This window comes from Coregonus clupeaformis, chromosome 31, assembly GCF_020615455.1.
Source record: "Coregonus clupeaformis isolate EN_2021a chromosome 31, ASM2061545v1, whole genome shotgun sequence".
In the NCBI taxonomy this organism is placed as follows: Eukaryota; Metazoa; Chordata; class Actinopteri; order Salmoniformes; family Salmonidae; genus Coregonus; species Coregonus clupeaformis.
Window position 1 is genome coordinate 38,901,779 of NC_059222.1, and position 14,931 is coordinate 38,916,709.

General features: G+C 48.3%; 1 protein-coding gene across 2 annotated transcripts in view; it reads right to left on the minus strand.

Moving 5' to 3' along the window:
• LOC121547702 (dynein axonemal heavy chain 17) overlaps nucleotides 1–14,931 on the minus strand; it is a 122,841-nt gene that overhangs the window by 106,745 nt on the left and 1,165 nt on the right. For both annotated transcript variants that reach the window (XM_041859099.2, XM_041859098.2), the window contains exons 3-22: nucleotides 14,716–14,908; nucleotides 9,543–9,642; nucleotides 9,359–9,444; nucleotides 9,154–9,279; nucleotides 8,781–8,933; nucleotides 8,572–8,658; nucleotides 8,254–8,421; nucleotides 8,018–8,134; nucleotides 7,657–7,925; nucleotides 7,248–7,443; nucleotides 6,859–7,005; nucleotides 6,614–6,722; nucleotides 6,429–6,532; nucleotides 6,197–6,334; nucleotides 5,394–5,537; nucleotides 5,114–5,299; nucleotides 4,720–4,974; nucleotides 4,215–4,384; nucleotides 3,814–4,036; nucleotides 3,502–3,618 (exon numbers count right to left, since the gene is read on the minus strand). In XM_041859099.2, coding sequence (XP_041715033.2) covers nucleotides 3,502–3,618; nucleotides 3,814–4,036; nucleotides 4,215–4,384; nucleotides 4,720–4,974; nucleotides 5,114–5,299; nucleotides 5,394–5,537; nucleotides 6,197–6,334; nucleotides 6,429–6,532; nucleotides 6,614–6,722; nucleotides 6,859–7,005; nucleotides 7,248–7,443; nucleotides 7,657–7,925; nucleotides 8,018–8,134; nucleotides 8,254–8,421; nucleotides 8,572–8,658; nucleotides 8,781–8,933; nucleotides 9,154–9,279; nucleotides 9,359–9,444; nucleotides 9,543–9,642; nucleotides 14,716–14,908 — 3,088 coding nt within the window. The remainder of the gene's footprint in view (nucleotides 1–3,501; nucleotides 3,619–3,813; nucleotides 4,037–4,214; nucleotides 4,385–4,719; nucleotides 4,975–5,113; nucleotides 5,300–5,393; nucleotides 5,538–6,196; nucleotides 6,335–6,428; nucleotides 6,533–6,613; nucleotides 6,723–6,858; nucleotides 7,006–7,247; nucleotides 7,444–7,656; nucleotides 7,926–8,017; nucleotides 8,135–8,253; nucleotides 8,422–8,571; nucleotides 8,659–8,780; nucleotides 8,934–9,153; nucleotides 9,280–9,358; nucleotides 9,445–9,542; nucleotides 9,643–14,715; nucleotides 14,909–14,931) is intronic.

A 14,931-nucleotide genomic window follows, 5' to 3' on the forward strand; every position in this document is an offset into this window, starting at 1 on the left:
TGCCCAGTGTGTGGGTCGATGTTTGGGCGTTTCCGTAGGGGGCTACCTCGGTGGAGAGTCCAAACCAGGTGCCCGCATTGCACGTACCCCCTGAGTATGGGGATTTGGCTATTGCGTTTAGTAAGTCGAGGGCGACGCGGTTGCCGCCCCATAGGCAGGGAGATTGTGCGATAGACCTCCAGGCAGGAGCTGCGCTCCCACGGAGCCATGTGTATCCTCTGTCTCAGGAGGAGAAGAAAGCTATGGAGACTTACATAGACGAATCTCTGAGACAAGGATACATACGGCCTTCCCACTTCCCCTGCGTCCTCGAGTTTCTTTTTGTGAAGAAAAAGATGGTGGTTTACGCCCGTGCATCGATTACCGTGGTCTCAATCAGATCACGGTGAAGTACAGTTATCCACTCCCGCTGATTGCGACCATGACTGAGTCATTGCATGGGGCGCGTTTCTTCACTAAATTAGATCTCAGGAGCGCGTACAACTTGGTGCGCATCAGGGGGCGATGAATGGAAGACAGCCTTTAGTACCACCTCGGGCCATTACGAGTATCTTGTCATGCCATACGGGTTGATGAACGCTCCGTCAGTTTTCCAATCATTCGTGGATGAGATCTTCAGGGACATGCAGGGGCAGGGGGTGGTTGTGTACATAGATGACATTCTCGTGTACTCGCCTACCCGTGTCGAGCATGTGGCCCTGGTGCGCAGAGTGTTGCGGAGGCTGGTGGAGCACGACCTGTATGTTAAGGCAGAGAAGTGTCTGTTTTTCCAGGAGTCGGTCTCCTTTTTGGGGGTATCAGTTGTCTGCGTCAGGGGTGAAGATGGAGGTAGACCGGGTGTCAGCCGTGCGTAATTGGCAAACACCAACCACTGTGAAGGAGGTGCAGCAGTTTTGGGGTTTGCGAATTACTACCGGAGGTTTATCCGGGGGTTTTGGACAGGTGGCAGCTCCCATCACGTCTCTTTTGAAGGGGGGTCCGGTGCGTCTGCAGTGGTCTGCCGAGGCGGACAGGGCGTTTGGGAGGCTGAAGGACCTGTTTACCTCGGCCCCGGTGCTGGCGCATCCGGATCCCTCTTTGCCATTTCAGGTAGAGGTGGACGCGTCTGAGGCCGGTATAGGAGCCGTGCTTTCACAACGGTCAGGCGCGCCACCTAAACTCCGCCCCTGTGCTTTTTATTCAAAGAAGCCTCAGTCCGGCGGAGCGAAACTATGACGTAGGGGACAGGGAGCTGTTAGCCGTGGTACAGGCCCTAAAGGTGTGGAGGCACTGGCTTGAGGGGGCTCAACACCCTTTCCTCATTTTGACGGACCACCGTAACCTGGAGTACATCCGGGCAGCGAGGAGGCTGAACCCTCGTCAGGCTAGATGGAATATGTTTTTGACCCGGTTTACATTTAAGATCACGTACATCCCTGGGTCACAGAACGGTAAGGCAGATGCGCTGTCTCGGCGGTATGACACGGAGGAGAGGTCCGTGGAGCCCACTCCCCATACTGCCGCAGTCGTGTCTGGTGGCACCGGTAGTGTGGGAGGTCGATGCTGAGCTCGAGCGGGCGTTACGCACCGACCCTAGTCCACCGCAATGCCCGGAGGGTCGGAAGTACGTTCCGCTCGAGGTTCGGGATCGATTGATCTATTGGGCTCACACGTCACCCTCCTCTGGACACCCTGGTATCGGCCGGACAGTGCACTGTCTTAGTGCCAAGTACTGGTGGCCCACGTTGGCAAGGGATGTGAGGGTTTATGTTTCCTCCTGCTCGGTGTGCGCCCAGTGTAAGGCGCCTAGACATCTGCCTAGGGGTAAGTTACTACCCCTGCCCGTTCCACAACGACCATGGTCTCACCTCTCGGTGGATTTCCTTACTGACCTTCCTCCTTCACAGGGGAATACCACTATACTGGTCGTTGTGGACCGGTTTTCTAAGGCCTGTCGTTTGCTCCCCATGCCGGGCCTTCCTACCGCCCTGCAAACTGCCGAAGCACTATTCACCCATGTGTTCCGGCACTACGGGGTACCCGAGGATATTGTGTCTGATCGAGGTCCCCAATTTACCTCCAGGGTCTGGAGAGCCTTTATGGAGCGGTTGGGGGTCTCGGTGAGCCTCACCTCGGGTTACCACCCGGAGAGTAATGGGCAGGTGGAACGTGTGAACCAGGATGTGGGTAGGTTTCTTAGAACATACTGCCAGGACCGGCCGGAGGAGTGGGCAAGGTCGTTCCCTGGGCCGAGATGGCCCAGAATTCCCTCGCCATTCCTCCACTAACCTAACCCCTTTCCAATGTGTGTTAGGTTACCAGCCGGTTCTGGCACCTTGGCAGCAGAGCCAGATCGAGGCTCCTGCGGTGGATGAGTGGGCGCGGCGCTCGGAGGAGACATGGAACGCTGCACACGTCCACCTGCAGCGGGCCCTCCGACGTCATAAGGCGAGCGCCGATCTCCACCGCAGTGAGGGACCGGTGTACGCACCTGGTGATCGAGTCTGGCTCTCTACCAGAAACCTGCCCCTCCGCCTGCCCTGTCGGAAACTGGGTCGGGCGGTTTGTAGGGCCATTTAAAGTCCTGAGAAGGTTGAACGAGGTGTGTTACAAATTACAACTACCTGTTGAATATAAAAGTATTAACCCCTCGTTCCATGTGTCCCTTCTCAGGCCGGTGGTAGCTGGCCCACTCCAAGAAAGTGAGATCAGGAAGACTCCTCCGCCCCCATTGGACATCGAGGGGGCACCGGCGTACTCCGTGAGGTCCATCTTGGATTCGAGACGTCGGATGGGGGGGTCTCCAATATCTAGTGGAGTGGGAGGGGTACGGTCCGGAGGAACGGTGCTGGGTGCCGAGGAGATACATTTTGGACCCGTCTCTCCTGACGGAATTCCATCGTGGGCACCCGACGCACCCTGCTCCGCGTCCTCCGGGTCGTCCCCGAGGCCGGAGTCGGCGCACGTCTGGAGCCGCGCGTCAAGGGGGTACTGTCACGGTTTCGTCCGAGGCTGCCTCTCTTCCTTGTTCGGGCAGGCTTCGGCGTTCGTTGTCTCCGGAATACTAGCTGCCACCGTTTATGTTTCATGTTCGTTTGCTTTGGTCTGTTTGTTGTGACACCTGTTCTCGTTTAGCGTAATTAGTGTCCTATAAGTTTCTCGTTGTGTTTGTCTAGTGTTGTGTGTGATTGATTTATTTCTGTCGTGTGTTGTGCTTGTATTTGCTTATTCGCTCGGTTGAGCTTCACTCCACTTTGTTGGAGCGTTTACGCACATGTTTAGTGCGCCTTTTGTTTGTGTCGCCTTCGTGCGTAGTTTCGCCTTCGGGCAAGTTTTGTTCGTATTTTCCTTGTTGGAATTTGAACTAAAGTCTTTTGGACTATACTTCGGTGTCCTGCGCTTGATTCCACCACTACACCCACCTACAGCATTCTTGACATCATGTCTTTGTCAGTGGGAAAACGTACAAAATCAGCAGGGGATCAAATACTTTTTTCCCTCACTGTATGTGTTAAAAATTACCTCAAATTGCTGGCATTTCCTTCGGACGATGTTGACTTCATGTGCTTGCAGTGGAGCCAAGTTCTGTTTGACTTGGAGGGACATCTTTTTCACGTTATTCCAGTGCTCTGGAAGATCCTAAACCAAGACACATTGTTTCATGTTTAAAGGCTAAATAAAGATCAGCTCCTTGTTTTGTTATTAAGCAATGGAAACCCATGCGGTAAAGAGGTTCTGCCCTTGCTGAGAGAGCTATAAAACAATATCTCTAGTGATCCTAGATCTGTAGTAAGGTGCCACTTTTACCTGGAGTCAGATCTGTGTGTCGCTTACCTGTAGCTGAGCGTGGACCTCGTCAGGCAACTCCTCTCCAAAGTCTTTGAGGAACTGGATGGTTTCCTTGAGAGGGGAGAACATGGTGTCTGTGGCCGCCTGTCTGTCTTTCATCCTCATCAGGTGACCCATGACCCCCACCAGGCCTTGGTAATCCCCTTCCTCCACCGTCTTGGTCAGCCCATCCTTCACCTCCTTGATGAAGCCGTCCAGGTCCCTCAGGCTTGGGGAACACAAACACACACACAAACACACGCAGACAAAGACGCGCACACACACACACACACAGCAGCAGACAATTAACAGTTGGAGAAAGTCTTCATCCAACCAATGAGTCCCATTCTGAAGGTCTTTAACGCAACACCCAGCAGTACTAGTGTTCTGTCTCTGTGGGTCTGTACCTGTTGGTGACTCGGTCTATGAGGAACTGTTTGAACATGAGGCTCCAACGTTTGATGGTGTTGAGCAGGGCGTGTTTGAAGGGACGGATGTCGATCTGGAGCCAGTGCTGCAGCACCTGGAAGTGCTCCAATTTGCTCACCTCCCTGTACAGTTTCTCATACATATCAATCTGTAGGGGGACACACACAGCAAACTCACTGGGACCAACCCTGGAGAACCTAACACTCCTACATCAGTGTAGGCTGCTGAGGGGAGAACGGCTCATGTGTTTGATGTATTTGATACCATTCCACCTATTCCGCTCCAGCCATTACCACGAGCCGTCCTCCCCAATTAAGGTGCCACCAACCTCCTGTGTCCTACATAGGCTGTTAGAGTCCCTACTGTGTTTTAGGGGGTGCATCCCAAACGGCACACTATTCCCTAAAGACTGCACTACTTTTGACCAGAGTCCTATGGGAATAGGGTGTCATTTGGGACGCAGCCAGGGACTTCTTTCTGTACCTCTTCCTTGAAATCTTTGAGCGTGGGGGGTTTTTTGGGCACGCTGTCCTCTCCGTGCAACTCAATCTCCTCTGGGGTAAGAACTTTGCCATAGAGGAGGAACTGCTCCATGAACTCGTCCCTGTCATCCTGCCACAGGTAGGCGTATTTATAGAGCACGTCCCGGTACTCCTGGGCCTCTTTCATGGCCCCAACCACCTGGTTCAACACATTCTCACGCATGTCTGACAGCTCTGAAATCTCATCCAACTCCAGCTTAAGGGAGGGACACACGGGAGAAACACACAAACACACACACCATAGTTTACACAGGGTACGATGGTTCAAAATGGGACACACACACAGGTAACATTCAATCTCACACACACACACTCACACACAGGGATGTACTCACCTTGTAGCAAGTTTTGTTGGTCATTGATATCCGAGGAACTAGTTCAGCAGCTTTGTACACATCATGGATGAGACACTCGACCAGGTCGTAGAAGCCATCAGATATGCCATAGACCAAAGATGGGTAGAACGACGTGTCTCCATCATCCAACTCAAAACGCACCTCAAACAGCGGGTTTATACTCGCCTGCAAGTCAACACAACACACCAGTTAGTAGCACATAAAGGAATTTAACACATGACTGATATCTGTGAGGGTTTGTCTCCGGGACGAATTATACCTTGGCGAGCATGTTACTAGCAAGGAACTCGAGAGACACATGGACGACTTTAAAGAATCCGTCCAGGACTTTGTCATCGATGTAGTCGACATAGGCCATCCACGAGTCATTGCTCTCATCTGCTCTAAACAGCTTCTTATTCTCCTACAGACACCAGATACACAGACTCTTCAGCATGGCACACATATCACATACACTGATTGTACAAAACATTAAGAACACCTGCTCTTTCCATGACAGACTGACCAGGTGAATCCAGGTGAAAGCTATGATCCCTTATTGATGTCACCTGTTAAATCCACTTCAATCAGTGTAGATGAAGGGGAGGAGACAGGTTAAAGAAGGATTTTTAAGCCTAGAGACAATTGAGATATGGATTGTGTATGTGTGCCATTCAGAGGGTGAATGGGCAAGACAAAATATTTAAATGCCTTTAAACGGGGTATGGTAGTAGGTGCCAGGCACACAGATTTGTGTCAAGAACTGCAACGCTGCTGAGTTTTACGCTGAGCAGTTTCCCGTGTGTATCAAGAATGGTCCACCACCCAATGGACATCCAGCCAACTTGACACAACTGTGGGAAGCATTGAAGTCAACTTGGGCCAGCATCCCTGTGGAATGCTTTGGACACCTTGTAGAGTCCATGCCCCGACGAACTGAGGCTGTTCTGAGGGCAAAAGGGGGGGTGCAACTCAATATTAGGAAGGTGTTCTTAATGTTTTGTACACTCAGTGTACTGTAGTCTCCCATAGTGTACTTATTCACTGTTTGTTACATACTGTAAGTAGTAGTTGTTTCTTTACCTGTGTCAGTTGGTGGAGTTTCTCGCCAGACTCTTTGATGGCGGTGTACTTCTTGTTGAGGGCTGCTTGTCTTCCATCCAGGTCCAGCAGAGAGTCCTTATTGTCCTTCCTCTCAAACATGGGGCTCACAGACCACTCCTGTCAGTCACATCACAATACAACCATCACACCTCCCCTCCAGTGGTACAGAAGGGAAAGCAGGGGTGTGTTCTATCAGATAGACAGTCCTTACCTCCATGATTAGGTGCATGGCCTCCACGTTGGTCTTAGCCTTGTTGATTCTGCTCTCAAAGTCATGCAAGTTGTCTCTCATCTGCTGGATGTACTCCCACACACCTGGCACACACATAAGTGACAATTATGACCTGTTATGAATATGACTAGTAATGTTGTGATCATCACCCTTCAGTCCAGTACCTTCCCCGTGCCAGCTCAGAGTGCTCTCAGCCAGGGCCAGTTTCTCATCGATGCCCTTCAGCTCCTCCTCAAGCAGTGGAAACTCCACTGGCAGGACTGTGGCTAGGATCTGTGGATGACAGATACCACCTCAGAAAGTTTTTACATTGAGTTTGTGTCTTCAGTTGCAGTTTTAGAATAAAAACCAAACATACATGTATTCATCCATCTGTCTATGCCCCCCCTCCCAGTGTCCTGTCCTGTACCTGGTTGTACCAGGAGACGATGAGGTCCAGGTTGCCCACGTATTTCCTGAAGGTCTCACTCTGGGCAAAGACTTCAGCAGCGCTGGGAGGCATGTCCTGCTGGCCCTGGATGGTCAGATACTTCACCTCCCTCAGAACGGCCACCAGCTGCAGAGAGATAAACATGTTACTCCTTTCAAACCTCACACCACAGACCAGACAAACAGAGATATGGCTAACTCTTGCGTAGTCTGTTTAGTCTATAGAAAGTGTCAAGACAAAGTGTGTGTGTTTGGAGAGAGAGTGTGTGTGTGGGCTGTGTGTGTGTGTGTGTGTGTGTGTGTGTATGTGTGTGTGTGTGTGTGTGTGTGCGTGTGTGTGTGTATTTGGAGGGTGTTTCCCAGCCAGACCTGCTTGTTGAAGTTGACACTGAGGACATTGTTCTTGGTGTTGCGTAGAAGCAGAGGCTGCTCCAGGTTGAACTGGCAGTCAGTACCGACCCGGGACGTCCACTCTGTGTACACGCTCACACAGTACTGGTGCAGCAGCTCCATCATCTCTTCATACTTCTGGAACACCAGCCTGGCCTCATCCGTGTCCATACAACTGGACACAACACAACACACAGGACTGTTAGCCTCCACTATACACTGACAGCAACTGTCTTCAAGGCCATTTCAATGCATTTCATTTTAACATGCGTAGTCATAGTAAAAAAGTGAAAGGTGAGGCGTCTCAGATGCTTTTTGCATGGTTAACCAGCACACTGAGAGTAGTGTATACTAGAGTACGAGTGATGGACCATACTACAGCACGTACGGGTGGTGGATAGCCTTGAAGTGCTTCATGGGGATCTGGATGCGGTCTTGTACCTCCCGGGCCCAATTGAGTTGCCCGGCGACGTGGGGCATGTTTTTGGCAATGGGCGGGATGCCTTTACATGCCTCCACGGCTGCCATCTGGGCGTCGTACACCAGCTTGGTGCGGTCCAGCTCTGAGCTGAACATTTCCACCAGCTCCTTGTACTTAGACGAGATCTGGTTCTGGATGTGAGGGCGCTCCAGGATGAAGCCAAACATGTCCAACATCTACATGCAGGAGGAAATGGGAGGAGGTTTTGAAGAGTGACTTTCACTCCTGTACATACTTTAGGTATCAGAACACCTTACATTAGACTGACCTTGACAGCAGACTCTGTGGAGGCACAGTCATCAAAAGCCTGGCACAGGATGGTGCCTAACCGTCTCTCAAAGTCTAAGATCTGGTCCTGGAACTTCCTGAAGTTCTCATCAAAGCTCTGAGTGAGAGGGAAAGAGGAGCAACTCTGAACAACACAGCTGGCTCTGGCTCAGCATGTGACATTACACCATATTCCCTAGTAGTGCACTACTTTCGGCCAGAGCCAAGGTTGGTTACCTTGTTGCCTGTGTCAATGGCGTCGTATTTGCACTCGGCGAATATCTTGATGAGATTAAGGAACTCCTCGTAGATGTTGAAGACCATGTTTCCCAGGGCGCTGCCTCGGACCCCCTGGATGTCCACCTTCTCCAGCTTTAGCAGCTCCACTGACACCGCATACACCTCCTACCAGACACAGGTCAGCCTAGTGTGTGTGTGTGTGTGTGTGTGTGTGTGTGTGTGTGTGTGTGTGTGTGTGTGTGTGTGTGTGTGTGTGTGTGTGTGTGTGTGTGTGTGTGTGTGTGTGTGTGTGTGTGTGTGTGTGTGTGTGTGTACCTCTATGGTCTGTAGACGCTGCAGGAAGGCATCCAGCCTGGTAAACACCAGGTGTGAAGGGAAATCCCAGTTCTTTGAGTTTCCATTCTAGAAGACACAACAGTACCAAGATATTTTACTTTAGTCATAGAGTTGTAACACTTGAAGGTTTGATTAAATGTTGTCTTGAGTGATGGAAAATAGGTGAGAGTGTAAGAATGTCTACTGACTTTGAAGTATTTGTCCATGTCAACTTTGCACTGGTCGTAAGTCTCTCTGAGGGTCACCAAGGTGACAATGCTCATCCTGATGTTTCCCAGAATCTCGACGATCTCCCCCATAAGGCCCTTCATCACCTCCTCTGGACCCAGGAAGTTCCTCGTCTGCAGCACACAGGAGGACAGTCTTCAAATTATGAATGTATGTAGCTGTTTTATTTTGACTTTGACAGTGTCTAGGTGAAATGTGTTTGTGTAGTAGGGGCTAGGTCTGAGAAGTGTCTAGGGGAGGGGACTAGGGGGTAAGAGCTAGTATATTCTGATTGGAGTTATTGAAAAGACATTGAAAAGACATGCACTTTGAAAAAACATCACTGCCAAGTACCATATCAATGAAGAGGTTGCAGATCTCTTGGAGGATGACAATGATCCTGGCAGGGTGGCTGTAGTGCTCAGAGTTAGCCCAGGTCAGACACACCGTGTGCATCACAGCTCCCACGTAGGTTGGCAGCTGCAAATAGGACAGAGGGAAAAGGTGTAAAGTAAAGGTTGAAAAGGTTAATAGGATGGACACATGAAGCTGTTTTCACCTGTGAGTACTCCAACTGGTCAATCTCATCAAGTATCTTCTGCAGTGGCTTCAGATAAAGCACAATATCCCGTGCTTCCGTCCGACCTACAGTGGAGGAGGGTGGCATAACATAAAATGCATGCAGGTCAACAACCATTTGTGTTCAGAGAGAGAAATCTGAGTTAGTGATAACTTTGTTTTACCTTCATTGATATCCTTGTAGATACTCTTCAGTGCTGGCCAGTAGGTACTTGATGCATTTTCAACAATTTCTGCCATCTTGCGCACTTTTGGATCCATCAACTACAGAAGAAAGAAAGGACCATGACCAGTTGACCTATCGGTATTCACACTCCTGATACCTGCAGCGCAGCTCGAGTTAGGGCTTCATTCAATCAGACTGACATCCGCATAGCGTTGTTTTGGCGGTGTCGGAGGTGGAACTGCATTAGAGCTGTCAAATCCACAAGCGGCTCGTTGCGTTACCTTACCTTATCGCAGACACTGCCATTGGATACAACTAAACCACACAGACTATAATCCGACAAAGCCCATGCAGCCGCGTTAGAGGTTCATGCAGCCGCGTTACAAATTCAAACACTCGAATTAGACTGATAGGCATAAATCCTCCATCAATAGTTTGACATTCGAGAGTCATTATTGCTAACATCGATACAGCCTGCTATTTCTACTAGCACCGTTTAGAACTTCTAACGCAGTAGGTATAATAAGGAAGGGAGTAGTTTGTGACACACAAGAGCAGCCGCTCACCGATATGTCAGCTCATACCTAGCCCAGGATGTACTCTTAAAGGAGCCTAATCGGCCCTTCTCTATCGGCTTTGCCGATAGTCCCTCTACATAGCAAAACTGCTGCTATGCCAGCCGCCACTCACCACCTGGGCCACGAGCACTGCACAATGCCGAGGAATGTCTAGCTGGAAAAATCATCAGCAGCAAGCTAGCTCATTCTACAACAGAAATGTGCAGTATTGAGAATTAGATGAATTGACACAGTGACCAAAATCAACCATCCGCAATCGTATCTGTAAATTGACAATTGATAGTTGGATTAGATGATTGTCGTAATAGGGAAAGAATAAAGTGTTTTAAAATGCCTAAATAAAGGTTGGCAATAGGTTTAGCTACCTAAGAATCTTCCTGCATGTTTATGGACCATGAAAGCTATAGATCAGTGTGCGTGTGTGCGTTCTCACTTCTCAAACTATGGGCAGATTTGAGTCATTCAGACAGAACGTGCGTCATTGTTTAATCATTTTTCCTCCCCTCGCTCTCCTTGTTAAATATTATGCACATTTATGGCTTTACACCATTGAGCTAATTCTCATAGTAGCAGTAAACAGCAGTAAGTGATATGAGCAGCAAGTGATATGAGCGATGGGAAGATGTGAAAGGGAGCGGAGTTACAGCCTCGCTCTATCCAATCGTAGCAGTAGGATCAAGTTACAACCCGCCCATTTCTTGACAGATAGCTGAACTAGCCAATTTAGTTGTTTCACATTTCGAGAGTCCCGCCCAGTCCCGTCCTGTTCAGCTCCCTCGCCCATGCTCGTGTCGCTCAACGGTTCCCCCGCCCACTCTCGCTTTCCTTCCATTGAAAGTGAATGACACCACCAAAACATCTGCTATGTAGTGGTGGGGAGTCAACTCCAAAATAATCAATTCCTCGACTCCTTGCCCGCCGACTCCCGGTGTCGACTCCCGTTTGTGGGTGTCAGCGGAATCGACTCCTCGACTCATAAGATTCAGTATTTCTGCAATGGAGGAAACTATTTGCCATAGTCTACATCCGAGAACACAAACTCTTGCATCTTTACCAGCAAAGTACAAGCTAGCGAGGGAGGGAGAGAGAGGGAGGGGCACAGCCATAGGTAGGCATGACAGCCACCAGGCACAGTCAGAACCGTGCATCGGTAATCAAAAGATGTATAGGCTATCGCAATGTCGAACTATCGCTATGTCTCGCGCAAGTTCACTAAAGTGGGGGCTATCAATGAGTAGGCTGAGCGATTCTTCACGCAACAGACCGAAGACGAAACACACACTATCGTTTTTGATTGCAAAGAGAAAGAGCAGGCAAGCCAGCGAGGGAGAGAGGATCGGGGCAGGCAGACACAGTCGGAACCGTGCGCATAGGCTATATCTTGGTAATCTGTATCTCGCAACGTCTTGTCTTGCAATGCCTCGTAAATTGACTAAAAGTACAGTACCAGTCAAAAGTTTGGACACACCTACTCATTCAAGGGTTTTTCTTTATTTTTTACTATTTTCTACATTGTAGAATAATAGTGAAGACATCAAAACTATGAAATAACACATATAGAATCATGTAGTAACCAAAAAAGTGTTAAACAAATCAAAATATATTTTATATTTGAGATTCTTCAAATAGCCACCCTTTGCCTTGATGACAGCTTTGCACACTCTTGGCATTCTCTCAACCAGCTTCACCTGGAATGCTTTTCCAACAGTCTTGAAGGAGTTCCCACATATGCTTAGCACTTGTTGGCTGCTTTTCCTTCACTCTGCCGTCCGACTCATCCCAAACCATCTCAATTGGGTTGAGGTCGGGGGATTGTGGAGGCCAGGTCATCTGATGCAGCACTCCATCATTCTCCTTCTTGGTAAAATAGCCCTTACACAGCCTGGAGGTGTGTTGGGTCATTGTCTTGTTGAAAAACAAATGATAGTCCAACTAAGCCCAAACCAGATGGGATGGCGTATCACTGCAGAATGCTGTGGTAGCCATGCTGGTTAAGTGTGCCTTGAATTCTAAATACATCACAGACAGTGTCACCAGCAAAGCACCCCCACACCATAACACCTCCTCCATGCTTTACGGTGGGAACTACACATGCAGAGATCATCTGTTCACCCACACCGCGTCTCACAAAGACACGGCGGTTGGAACCAAAAAAAAATTATCCAATTTGGACTGCAGACCAAAGGACAAATTTCCACCGGCCTAATGTCCATTGCTCGTGTTTCTTGGCCCAAGCAAGTCTCTTCTTATTATTGGTGTCCTTTAGTAGTGGTTTCTTTGCAGCAATTCGACCATGAAGGCCTGATTCACACAGTCCCCTCTGAACAGTTGATGTTGAGATGTGTCTGTTACTTGAACTCTGTGAAGTTTCTCTCTGAAGTCGTTTCTCTTTGCTTATTTGAGCTGTTCTTGCCGTAATATGGACTTGGTATTTTACCAAATAGGGCCATCTTCTGTATACCTCCCCTATCTTGTCACAACACAACTGATTGGCTCAAACGCATTAAGAAGGAAATAAATTCCACAAATTAACTTTTAAGAAGGCACACCTGTTAATTGAAATGCATTCTAGATTACTACCTCATGAAGCTGGTTGAGAGAATGCCAAGAGTGTGCAAAGCTGTCAGTAAGGCAAAGGGTGGGTACTTTGAAGAATCTCAAATATAAAATATATTTTGATTTGTTTAACACCTTTTTGGTTACTACATGATTCCATATGTGGTATTTCATAGTTTTGATGTCTTCACTATTATTCTACAATGTAAAAAATAGTAAGAAATAAAGAAAAACCCTTGAATGAGTAGGTGTGTCCAAACTCTTGACTGCTAGTGTATATTAAAGTATATATTAGGCTATCAATGAGTATGGCTAAGCTATTCTTCATAGTGCCAGTGAATTGAAGTTGAACATCGCCAAATGCATCAGTTTAATTAGGCCTAAATGTGCAATAAAAAGTATTGTGCCTAAAGCTTATTTAATGAAACCCTGGCTGGCTGTTGATGTCTTAGGTCAGGGTTCTCCAACCCTGTTCCTGGAGAGCTACCTTCCTGTAGGTTTTCGCTCCAACCCCAGTTGTAACTAACTTGATGCAGCTTATCAACAAGCTAATTATTGGATCATATGCGCTAGATTAGGGTGGGAGTGAAAACCTACAGGAATGTAGCGCTCCATGAACAGGGTTGGAGAGCCCTGTCCTAGGCAATAGATCGCAAAGCAGAGCATTCCCGCTAAAGTTTTTGGAAATGACAAGTTCACTTTCTCATCTATAAACACATCTCAAGTGCAAATGCGCTTCAGCAGCTCAAATCAGCAGGATGGGGGCATTGTTAGTAGGAAGGACATCTACCATGGATCGCTAAAATAATGATTATGATCACACTTCATCAATTTAAATATTATGGGGACACCTATACATTTGGCAGCCAAGCACGAGTTATCAGTGTAGACTATTAACGTCTACACATGATGTTGAAATATCTTCACCCCTAAAATAAAAACCTCCAGGCTTCTGTCATAAGAGTCAATTAAATTGAAAAAAATAAAGAATTACAGGGGGCAATTAGGAAAACATTATCCTGTGTGAATCGTCCTCTGGATACGGCTATAACATGGCAAATAATAGGCTTATCAGTGTAGAGTGCACCCATGGGATCCTGCGCACAGCAGAAATATCTCTGAAATATTCTAGTTCCTAGACATCACCTTCTATATTCAAACAAAATAGGCATTTTATAGGCTAAGTTGATGAGCAAATGGGCAGCATCATGCTCATGTCAGTCCTCTAGAACGCAAATGTTGTCTTCCTAGTCGGACTCTGCAATAATGAGGTGGTGTGTACATGTGTGCGCATCCGTTTCAGCATGTTTTGGTAGTCGAGCAAGAGTCGACTCCTTCAACTCCGACCACAGGAGTCGGAGTCGAGCAAGAGTCGACTCCTTCAACTCCAACCACAGGAGTCGGAGTCAACTCCAAAAATCCTGGAGTCGTGCACCACTACTGCTATGCAGCTGTCGGCCAACGCTGGTTAACACTGGCTATCCAGACTCCTTGCTCCGGCCAAACACTACGCTACACCCACGGATGTTAGTTTCTTCTCCACAATGAGTCTCGATCTGAGTACCTACCCAACCCTTCACCAAATGCGAGCACATTCGGGGCCATCTGATTGGTCCAGAAAATAATGGGTTGGGCCAGAGCCAGAACACACGTGGGTAAAGCGGCGGTTTGAAAATGTGTCATTGGCTTTGATACTCTAATTGGTTAGAGCTGATCCAATCGCTTATGACGTTGTTTTGTTCAACGCCTCTCCTCATCACAAACGACTTCAATGATGGCAGTCTCAGACTAAAGTATGTAGAGAACGACAGATCAGCGGAATAATTTAGTGTGAGTCATCAGGCTTGGTTAAGGCTTGATCTGATTGAATCCAGGCCTTAGTTAGCTAATGCAGGTCCCGTTTCGCTGTCCATTCAGCACCACCCATTGTTGGCCTAACCCAATCAGAACCATGGACAGCTCCTAGCACTGACAGCACACAAAGACACATGTTTCAAACAACAACAATATCATCTTTCATATTGTAAAATAGGGTACCTGTGCATAAATACACTCCAGGTTCATGAGTCTGTTGTTCCAGAAATCAAACTCCACTCTGGGCAGTGGGTTCAGACCGTCCAGGATCGGCTGGGCAGAGTCTTTACTAAGAACCTCTGTCACCTGGTGTGTCCAGTCGATTATCACCGTCTCAAAGGCATGCATCAACTTACTGTCAATGGAATGAGAGAGCCTGCATTGGGGGAAAGGAGATAA